At 41.2% G+C, this 11,038-nt stretch overlaps 3 protein-coding genes across 6 annotated transcripts; 2 read left to right on the plus strand and 1 right to left on the minus strand.

Moving 5' to 3' along the window:
• Positions 1–17: 17 nt before the first annotated feature.
• On the plus strand, positions 18–1,987 carry slc25a47b (solute carrier family 25 member 47b; the record flags this gene model as incomplete). Its single annotated transcript, XM_079459376.1, has 6 exons — positions 18–36; positions 158–201; positions 274–349; positions 412–593; positions 661–922; positions 1,156–1,987. 6 exons carry the CDS (start codon positions 18–20, stop codon positions 1,431–1,433), a joined length of 861 nt encoding a protein of 286 aa, XP_079315502.1. The 3' UTR covers positions 1,434–1,987.
• Positions 1,466–5,110, minus strand: wars1 (tryptophanyl-tRNA synthetase 1). Of its 2 annotated transcripts, none has more exons than XM_079459288.1 (11): positions 4,989–5,110; positions 4,681–4,776; positions 3,993–4,200; positions 3,817–3,925; positions 3,612–3,731; positions 3,340–3,522; positions 3,043–3,143; positions 2,856–2,968; positions 2,587–2,760; positions 2,376–2,516; positions 1,466–2,285 (listed from the first exon to the last, which is right to left on the minus strand). In XM_079459288.1, exons 2-11 carry the CDS (start codon positions 4,768–4,770, stop codon positions 2,127–2,129), a joined length of 1,398 nt encoding a protein of 465 aa, XP_079315414.1. In that variant the 5' UTR covers positions 4,771–4,776; positions 4,989–5,110; the 3' UTR covers positions 1,466–2,126. The 2 variants fall into 2 exon arrangements, with proteins under 2 accessions (XP_079315414.1, XP_079315415.1); XM_079459289.1 differs by having other exon boundaries at positions 1,777–2,285; positions 5,025–5,063.
• Positions 5,111–5,313: 203 nt separating this feature from the next.
• Positions 5,314–10,633, plus strand: wdr25 (WD repeat domain 25). 3 transcript variants are annotated; one of them, XM_079459293.1, is made up of 7 exons: positions 5,314–5,386; positions 5,733–6,372; positions 8,328–8,475; positions 9,143–9,273; positions 9,433–9,603; positions 9,718–9,858; positions 10,073–10,462. In XM_079459293.1, the coding sequence occupies exons 2-7, from the start codon at positions 5,869–5,871 to the stop codon at positions 10,292–10,294; spliced, it is 1,317 nt and encodes a 438-aa protein (XP_079315419.1). In that variant the 5' UTR covers positions 5,314–5,386; positions 5,733–5,868; the 3' UTR covers positions 10,295–10,462. The 3 variants fall into 3 exon arrangements, with proteins under 3 accessions (XP_079315419.1, XP_079315417.1, XP_079315418.1); XM_079459291.1 differs by having other exon boundaries at positions 5,318–5,472; positions 10,073–10,633; XM_079459292.1 differs by having other exon boundaries at positions 5,318–5,438; positions 10,073–10,580.
• The last annotated feature ends 405 nt before the right edge of the window (positions 10,634–11,038 follow it).

Here is an 11,038-nt window from a genome sequence, read left to right on the forward strand (position 1 = left end):
CTCTACTTTTCATTGATATGCGTCTCACTAACACCGGTGTTAATAAAGCTGTGACTCATTCATTCATAAATACATTATAAATCCCATGTCATGTGTTTGTTTATGTAATAATTGAATAAATGTGAATATTTATGAGGATTTACAATCTTGTGTTTAGGAGCTTTAGGCGTGGCAGTGGGGTATCCATTAGACACAGTGAAGGTAATAAAAGGCCTAATAATAATATTGTAATAATCATCATCGTCGTCGTCGTAAGAGCTGTATGTGTTGCAGGTGAGAATCCAGACGCAGAAACAGTATTCCGGTGTATGGGACTGTGTGAGAAGACTCTGCCAAAATGAAGGCGTGAGTTCCGTCATTCATTACTTTATAGTCCCGTTAATGTGAACTAACCCACTGCTGTGTGTTCAGATGTCGGTTTCTACAGGGGCATGTCGATGCCTGTAACTACGGTGTCCATCAGCTCTTCTCTGGTATTCGGCACTTACAGAAACGTCCTGAATCGTTTACACGCGCTGCGCGACAGACGCGCCGGTGACGCGCATCATAAGGCGGATATATTTCTCGCCGGGTTCGCCGGTGGAGTCGCGCAGGTACTTCTTTGTCTTTTTGTGCGTAACTTAACCACACAACGCCTGTAAACTATTTGTCTGTGGTCAGGTTTCGGTGATGTCCCCTGCGGACATTGTGAAAGTTCGTCTTCAGTGTCAGACCGAAGGACTCGGGAGCGTGAGATCAGACTCGAAGCTGAAATATCGCGGTCCGCTTCACTGCGTGTTAAGTATCGCGCGTCACGAGGGTTTGCGTGGACTCTACAGAGGCTCTGGTGCTTTAGCTTTGAGAGACGGACCTTCATTCGCCACTTACTTTCTCACCTACAGCACCATCCGTGACCTGCTGTCTGCACGAGGCCAACATTCAGGTACTGATGCTGCAGCCAAACTGCACATCTATTGAATTTACTGACGGAATCACAGCTCACAGTGTGATCACATATACAGAGATATTAAAGGTCGGTTTCGACCTAACTCTGACAAAGCAAATGCCGCCTCTGCAATCAGTGGATTCATTTCTTTCCTAGGTGAAATACATCTATGTGAATGTTTTCCGGTGTATGAAATGCGTGAACATGAACGGTCTGTTGTGTGGTTTCAGAATGGACTGTGATTCTGTTTGCTGGTGGAGTGTCAGGTATGTGCGGGTGGGCCGTGGGGACACCGATGGATGTGATTAAAGCCCGTCTGCAGGTGGATGGTATGAACAGACAGCGGTACAGAGGATTCATTCACTGTATAACAGACAGCGTGAAGACTGAAGGTCCGGCGGTTCTGTTTAAAGGTCTGTCCGTCAACTGCATACGGGCTTTCCCGGTCAACATGACCGTGTTTGCCACATATGAACTGGTGATTCGAGTTCTGCGGACAGTATCGTAGATTGAAAATCATCATCAGGATCATTTACATTTGGCGCAAGTTATTTGTCATTAAAGACAAATGTTGCACAACATTCTTTTACAAAAATCCCATTGGCATTTAGGTCAGAATGTCTACTGAAAACGTGTTTCTAGATAATAGTATATATATTAATAGTACAAATATATTGATCATTTGTATGACATATTTTATATGAGAATGAATGCTGTGTTGTACTTCCAGATGAGTTTATCATAAACAGAGGAGGATGTTCTCATGACTAGACGTGTATGATGCACTTTCGCAGTATTGTATAATAACTATATCATGTGTTGAAATGACTCAAGTGGAGTAAAACTTGTTTACGTCATATCTGAGGTGAACACTCATTATGTGGCAGATGTTTGTTTATTTGTATATCATTTGATTCAATCGCCACAGATTCATGCATCTTTGAATCAGACTGAATCTGTCTTTGTATTTGTAGAGTTTTTAAATAAACCAGCGGTTCAGTAATAATGACAATAAACATTTTCTTTATGACATTGACGCTTGTGTCTTGTCGTAGAGAGAATTATACATCACATGTTAGTTCCCTTGAAATGTATCTGAATGATGACGTGAAGATCCGCCACATTCCTTCTTCTGGACGTCTGATGGGTTCTGTGTTATTCCGTCTGGTTTGAATCGAGAAGTTTAGACCAGATGTGATGATCATAAATGAAAGTCTAACTTCCGTGGGGTCATAAACTGTTTGACGATGTCATCCGTCACATGTTTGCGTTTCTCCTGATGAGCTGCGATAATGGGCTGAAGGGTCTCTATTAGAAGTTTCTTCAGTTCGCCGGTGAGAAGATCTCCCCTACTGTAATCCTGAACAACAACAAATCAACACTTCAACGCACGAAGAAAATCTTTCAGCAGTAACTCTTGTGTGTGCGTGTGGAACATCTGATCTCTCACCTGTCTGATTTTCTCCAGCTGCTCATTGTCTTCCAGGAAAAATGTCAGATACATGAAAGAAACGTCCACATCTGGATTTCCGCCAAACTTCCGGTGATCCTCTACAGTGTCTTTGCCACCAGAGAAAGCGTGTTTGTTGATCTGAAACGACACATGAAGAAACTTGTCACACCTATTCTCGATGTTTCCTCAAAGCACCTGCAGAACAAACCTTATTCTTGATCTGTTTTGGCGAGTCGGTGAGGAATATGGAGGAGTTTGGGTCACTGGCGCTCATCTTGGTTTGAGCCCCTTGAAGCGCTGGGAAAAAGGTGGAGTGAAGTAAAGCAGGTTTGAGGTAACCGATCCGCGGGGCCACGTCCCGGGTCATCCGGAAATACGGGTCCTGTGGGAGAGCCGATCAGAAACGAGATCTCCAGAATGCTGTGCGAGAAACATCCCTCTGGTCTCTGACATTGTGTGTGAAAGGTCTGATCTCACCTGATCGATAGCACATGGAATCAGGCACTGAACATCTGTCCTGCCGTTGAAGATCTGAGGGAAGGAGCCGCTGAACGACGGAGCCGCTTGAATCGCAGGAAAACTGATTTTCCCTGCAAACACACCAACTGTTCAACTGAGATCCTCGAAAACATCAGACTGCTTCAAATTCACTTTCTCTTCTTACCGATACAATCACTGTCTGTGAAGCCAAAGATTCCTTTAACCTGATTAAATGTGACATGTTTCTGGACCTTCAAAACGTTCCTGTAAAACGAAGGACTCGACCTATCGGAAGAGACAAACGTCACAATCGTAAATGTTTAAATCAAAGCTCTGTGTGCATATTTTGTTTCTGGATTCTATTGGAAATAAACAACGCAGAGCTTTTGATTAGCAACAAAACAAAAGCACACAAACGTTCATCTGCACGTAGACTCATGAACATATCATCAGTTGTGAGCTTAACATACTGCTCTTTTACCCCATGTAGTCCAGATCGGAGAAGATGAAGGTCTTGTTGACATCGAAACCACAGGCGATGATGTCTTTAGCGTTCTCCACAGCGTATCGATAACAGTCCTCCTGTGAAAGATCCTTCCACAGATATTTCTCATCATCCGTCAACTGAATGACCAGAGGAACGTCAAACACGTCCTGAAGCCATCTGAAACACACAATCATCACACAAATCACAGCTGGATACCGTGAACACATGGAAACACATCTTCTGGTGTGGACGAGGAAGACTCTTACTTGGTGAAGATGAAGGGGATCAGATGGCCCACATGCATGGCTTCCGAAGACGGTCCTCGGCCCGTGTAAAGATAGAAAGATTTCTGATTCTCATATGCGTCCAGGATCTGATGCATATCCCTGCGGTACAATAAAAACAAAACGAGAGATGACACTGATGTGCAGTGAATGACTGAGATTTGTCCTTTTGTGCTGGAGAACAGACCTGTGAGAGAAGAAGATTCCTCTACGGAGAAAATGATGGGCCACTTTTCCTGTGATCCGAGTGATTCTGTCCAACAGCTCCTCATCGATCTTACTGCTGCCAAACCGAACTAACAACAACAACATTATCTCATGACACAACAAAATATATCAGGCTTCACACACATCAAAACCTACCAATGAGTTTATCATAGTCCACTCCTTTGGCGCTGGTCGTAGAGACGTTCCACGGGTCCACCTGATCATCCCCATCCACAGCTTCTTCATGATCATTGGAGATGACACAGTCCACCGGCGGACATCCGGCTTTATAGTCCTGACCGGTGACATGCTTAAAATCCACTTTCATCTTTAATAACAACTGCACAGCAGCATCGATGTCAGCCTGCAAGAGTAGAATCACATAAAGATAAACACAAGCTGTTGTTCACACTATTAAACACATTATTTTTATTAAAACAATACAGTATGAGAAATAATGATAAACTATGAACAACATTCAGTCTCGTCATAACATGAAAACATGATACATTCAAACACACAGATATATATATATATATATAGACAGAGAGAGAGAGACAGAGAGAGAGAGACAGAGAGAGAGAGACAGAGAGAGAGAGACAGAGAGAGAGACACAGAGAGAGAGACACAGAGAGAGAGAGACACAGAGAGAGAGAGACACAGAGAGAGAGAGACACAGAGAGAGAGAGACACAGAGAGAGAGAGACACAGAGAGAGAGACACAGAGAGAGAGAGACACAGAGAGAGAGAGACACAGAGAGAGAGAGACACAGAGAGAGAGAGACACAGAGAGAGAGAGACACAGAGAGAGAGACAGTTCTGTATACAGACAGACACGTCAAACCTTTGGTGCTTTCTGAGCTTTAAAAGATCGGACTGTTTCTCCTTGAGCTGTCAACTGATCATACAGATCTACCGGACTCATATCAGACATCTTCACCTGTAAAAGAGATTAATAATAATAGTAGTACTGATGCTGACAGGTTTTTTCATATTCATTCATTCAGATCAGATGAGAAGAACAGCTGTGACACGCGCCACATGCTCGATTAAAGTCTTAATATTGATCTGTAAGTCAGTCTCACGATCTCATGTGTTCAATAATAATAATAATCATAATGTTAATAAAGATAATGATGAGCGCACACTCACTGTATCTAATTATGTTTCAATCTTCATTCAGCTTACATCAGATTCACTGCGGCTCCGTGTTTCACTCAAACGTGTCCGACTGAAACACTGACGCACGCGACACACACAACACTTTCCTTCCTGTGTATTTGCGTTACAAATATATTTTTAATTGTTCATATATATATATATATATATATATATATATATATATATATATATATATATATATATATATAGTTTGGGACTTAGTTTTATCGATGTTGATTGTAATACAAAATAAAAACGTGATTTAACGGAGTTAACCAAACTCTTAATATATATATAAATGTGTGTGTGTGTGTGTGTGTGTGTTAAAGTTAACGAGACTCTTATTTTGTACGGATGTTTGTAAGATTCGCGTTTCCGGGACGTTCCGGGTGATATTTCATCAAATGAAATTCGCTATAAAAATAAGCTATAGCTACTACAGTAATAGAGCTACGTTTACAGTCATATTGTTTATGTAATTAAATTAATTTTGTCATTTATAACGATCTGTTGAGATGTAAACGTTATTCTTTTAAACCAGATCACAATGATTCGCCGTGTGTAACGTTAGTTTAATAATAGAAGTTCGTGTAACTCTTTCTATTTTCGTTTATTGTAAATAGAGGGCGGTTGTATTAAAGTGATGAATAAGAGAGAATATCAGTTTGTGTTTCGTGTCACAGTGGTGCGGATCTGATGTTTCTAATGATCTTCATTTATGATCTTTTTATTCAGACTCAATGTTGTCATGAAGACGCGTCATCATCAGGTGTCCAGCAGGTGGCGAACTCATCCATGAAAGCAAACTGTCACTGGACATTGAGTTGAGATTACAGACACATTCATTTATCAAAACAATACAAGGGTTGAAATGGATTCACTGGTTGATTATGAGGATTCAGACAGCGAGACAAGCGAAGAGCGTATAACTGAACCTCATGACACTGGACTTTATCTGGACGTGAATAATGACCAGCACAATGAAGATCAACTCTTCATCATGAACCCATCATCATCATCATCACAGTCTGGTGTCTCGGGAACACACGACTCAAGATCTTATTCTTCATCGTGTGTAAAGAGATCTCATCCAAACCCAACTGTAGTGAGACCGTATGTTTCTAAAAGACAGCGTGTGTCTGCTTCAGCTCCGGTCCAAACAGAAGCAGCACACACTGCTGGATCACATCTGCTGTCTGAGGTGTCAGAGACAATCCGTCCGTATCTGAGCAGAAAACAGGCCGGAACACAGCTGCCCAGACGGGTTAAGTGTGGACTTCAAGGCCATCAGGGTCCAGTGAACACACTGCAGTGGTGTCCGGTGGATCATCACAGTCACCTGCTGCTCTCAGCATCCATGGACAAAACGTTCAAGGTACCACAACACTTGATGATCATCAAACACACGTGCAGTTGTTTAAGACTCAAGCCTTTTTAAAACTTCAGTCTGAGAATATGTTATAGACTAGCAAAAGAGAAACTAATACTGAAAAATAAATCACGACACGTATGTGGTTGATAGAGTGTTCCATATTAAATTAGTTAAAACAAGAACTGAATCTGAGTGAATGTGTCATCTTCCCAAAGAGAGAGAGACTGAATGTTAAAATTGCTCTTTCAATTTTATTTATATTGCGCCTTTCACAACTTTATTATTGCAAAGCAGCTTTACATACATCACTATTAAAATGTAATTAAAAAAAATTACGAGAATTACAGAGAATATATTGCATTAAGATACTTGGTATTAGTGCAAGTTTTTCTCTATGCAATGTACAAAATGTTACAAAATTACAATATACCAGAACAATTTGCAATTAATACCAAAACATGCAGAAAGAATATATTTGTTCAATTATGTTAACGTGCACTTGTGTTGTTAAATGGATGAAACTAAACCAGTCTCCCAGTGAGTAAAGGTGGCCAGGAACCAAAACTCCACTATAGATGTACATGCGTTTAAGAGTGGGAAAAACCTTGGGAGAGACCAGACCCAACCGGGAGAGACAGTTCTCCTCTGGCATATTAAAAAAGCACTGCTGCAACTACATAGAGAATAATTACTGTAAACTAAGATTCATCGGAAAAAGTTCCCCTGGCTGGTTAGTGAAAAGAAGAAAGAACTAGTGAGGATAGAAAAAATAGATATTCAGGTCTATCCAATATTATTCTGATTCTGGAATGTCACAGTAAATGTGTAAAATCACACAGACGAGCTCAGGACATCACAGCCTCCCATAAAACCTCACACCAGCCCCACACACTCAGGACACACTATATGAAATATTCATGAGTGTGATAAATGAGACCGTCAGTTAAACCCTCCTTACTAACTAAACACTTACTAGTTAATCGGTCATAACTCACCCGGTGGAGTGTCTGATGATTGATTGATGGTGTTGTGCTGAATGATGAGTCACATTATACTGCTGTGAACATCCACCTGAACATTCTGATTGATTTCACTGTTAAATTGTGAAACCTCTATTCACATCTCATGAGCATCTCTGAGCCGTCTCATATCTGTATCTCTGGAGGATATAAGAGGGCTGCTGCCATCAGATTCTGTTTCAGGCGTGTGTTAATGAAACATAAGACCGAACGTGTCAGAGGAACGCCTGGTGATGTGTCCCTCAAACGCCTGGTGCTTGTGTTCTGATCTGAGCTGGACCTGATTCAGGCTTTATTAATGTGGTCTCTTCATGTACTCTACTTAATTAATATATAACAATTTTCATTGTTACAAAGCAGGTGTAGGCTACATGAAACATTTTGGCTATAAGCAAAACATTTAAAGTTATACAAGTAAAAACAAAAAAGGTGAAAACACAGAAGACAGACACACACGCGGGTTCAAACACACCCACATACAAAACACAGACAAACCACTCCACACACACAGACGTGAACAAACGCACAGTGGTTCTCACAGAAACGCACACATTTAAGATAAAGTAGAGAGAAACACACGTCAAATACTAAACAGACTATAATGTAAAAATGACCTAACTATATGTAATAATGAATAAGTTAATTTAGTCTTTTAATTCTAAAGCACCTCCCTAAATGATGCTCGTATTTGTCTTGTATCTGTGCCTTAACCACAGTGATTTATTCACATGACTAATATTGAATTCATAACATTATGGAAAGGTATTATTATTGGATTGATTGATTGATGAGGACTTCAGGTGTGAGTGTTTTCATTGACATCATTGATTATTATTCTGATGTGTGAGTGTCTGCACACTTTCTGTACAGTTGTAATGACACTGATACACACACACACACACACACACACAGTAGAAATGTGTTTATTTGTGTTTACAGTTATGGGATGGTGTTGACAGCGGAAGGTGCATACACACATATTCCACACAGCTCGGCTCAATCCGTGACGCCTGCTGGCTGCCGTGTGGTCGGCGAATCCTGTCCGGCTCATTTGACGGCACCGTCGCTCTCACAGATGTAGAGACGGGTGAGTCTCCAACATTCATGTTTATACACACAGATCGTGTTTGTATTTCAAAACGTATGAGAATCCACAGATCTTGTGTGTAAAAGCATCATTATCATGAGCATTAATGCTCAGCTTCTCTCCAGGACATCAGATGAGCTCAGACTGTCTCTCTCTCTCTCTCTCTCTCTCTCTCTCTCTCGCTCTCTCTCTCTGCACATATTGACTTATTATTAGTCATGTAAAGAGCTGATGTAGAGATAAATTTGGTCAGGTGGAGTCTGGTTTGATATCAGCTTTTTCTTTCAGACAGAATGACGCTCGTGCTGTCTGCTGGTGTTTCTTATCACACCTCTGTTTTCATTTCAGTAATAATGTAGAGTCAAGACTTCTCATTTCTCTCTCCAGACACGAGCTTTAATTGAGACAATTAGAACCAGAGATCACATCTGTTCCAGTAAAACATCACATTATATACATGATCATGCAACAGTCCTGTTTATAACATGCTTTATAGAGAAACATCAGATCAGATATGAATCAGGTTTATGTTCAGTGAGTTTATTGTCAGTTTAACAGCATTTGGAATGAGAATCAGTGAGGAAACACATGATGGGACCGAAGTGAATGTGTGTCATCAAGAGAAAATCTTTCTCATATAACATCAGTACTTGTAATTGATTGACAGGAAAGACTGTAGTAAAGATGGAGAATCACTTTAAGGTGGGCTGTGTTACTCCTCGACCCTGTGACCCTGATGTGTTCCTCTGTGGCGGCTTCAGTTCAGAGGTCAAGGCCTGGGACGTGCGCTCCGGTAAGGTAAGTGTGATAATGCGGGACCATGATTGGTCAGATGTTTATATATGATGCTGACTCTGGACCAAATGTTTGTGTGTATAGAAGTGACTTTAGATCTGTGATGGTTTATTTAAACGTTGTTCTGTAGTCAGATTTAAAAGCTGTGTGCGTGTGCGTCAGGTGCTGCGGGTGTATAAGGCCGGTATCCAGCAGACTTTGGATATCTTGTTTCTGGGTGATGGTAAAGAGTTTATCAGCAGTACAGACGCAGTGAGTCGAGATTCAGCAGAACTCACGCTGGTCGCTTGGGACTTTGACACCACCGCTAAACTCTCTAATCAGATATTTCATGTATGAAGACACCCTTCTTGAATTCTCTCACATTACTGCGTAATCTTATTTCGAAACTACAAGAACTGTTTGCATTGCTTGAAAGAGACGTGTATGTGTGTGTGTTTGTATTAGGAGCGCTACACCTGTCCGTGTCTCACCTCTCATCCGCTGGACAACAGTTTTGTGGCTCAGACCAATGGAAGTTACATCGCTCTGTTTTCAGCACAGCGGCCGTACAAAATGAATAAGAGACTTCGATATGAAGGACACAAGGTCAGTGTTTGTCTCTCCATCACTGTGTGAATGCATATCTAATATCAGCCGTATCACGTCTCACCCGCAGCGAGCCTTTGAAATGAATTACTCTTGTGTGCATTCTGGAGTACTACAAATATATTTGATAACAACACAACGCTACCTGAATGTGTGTGTTCTTTCAGAACGGATGATGAGGAAGTCATTGTGTCGTTTGTGCTGTTGTTTGTAGGTGGAGGGTTTCGCAGTGCATTGTGGGTTCTCCGCAGACGGAAGCGTTCTCGTGTCTGGTAGTTCCACCGGATCTGTTCACTTTTATGACTTTCACAGCGCACGGATGCTGAAGACGCTGCAGGCACATGAACACGCATGCGTCTGCGCAGCTCTGCATCCGCTGTTACCCGGCGTCATGGCCTCGTGTGATTGGGGAGGAGAAATTAAAATATGGAAATAAATGATTTAGAATCACAAATCATGTTCATTTATTGCTGAATATCTGTTTTGTTCACATCATTGTTTTGATTTTTGTAATTAATATAAGCAATGAACATTTTTGTAGTATCTCTCTGTGTATTACGACGTGGTTAATTAACGAAGATGTCAATATATTTATTTAGTAAAGAACTTCATCTTTATTATTTAATGCACGTCATTATAAACTGTGACACGTTGACAGAAAACAAAGTACAGAGGCATTTAAACTCATTGTTTACACGTAATAAAGGAGTGTTCGAATTTATAAACAAAGGGCAGTTTGGAAATGACACAAATCTCTTAAAAGCTTTATTACACCATTGTCTTGACATCTGTTTTTGTATTATGTTCACGGCTAAGAGCATCATGAAGGTTGATGGTTTGGAGATGTTAGTTTAGCAGCGTGCCGTACAGCTGTGCTTTAGTAAGACTGTCTTTTCTGCTCAGTCCTGTGTTTACATATTCTGGCGTTTTTCTCTGAAGATTCTTCTTGTACCGCTCGCCATCGGCTCCCAGACTTTGGTTTAGAGACTCGACAGAATATTCATCCATGTAATCTTTCTTGACATTTCTGTCTTGTGTCTGCTGCTGGTGTTCTGAGTTTCCTGACCGCTGGAATCTGCTGCGAATGACATCTGGAGCAGTCACAGAGAAACATGGATTCATGACGTGTGCGTCTCTCTCCGGGATGCTGCTGATGCTGTAGGAGGGTTTGATGTAGGTG

Source organism: Barbatula barbatula, assembly GCF_947034865.1.
Source record: "Barbatula barbatula genome assembly, chromosome: 6".
Taxonomy (NCBI): domain Eukaryota; kingdom Metazoa; phylum Chordata; class Actinopteri; order Cypriniformes; family Nemacheilidae; genus Barbatula; species Barbatula barbatula.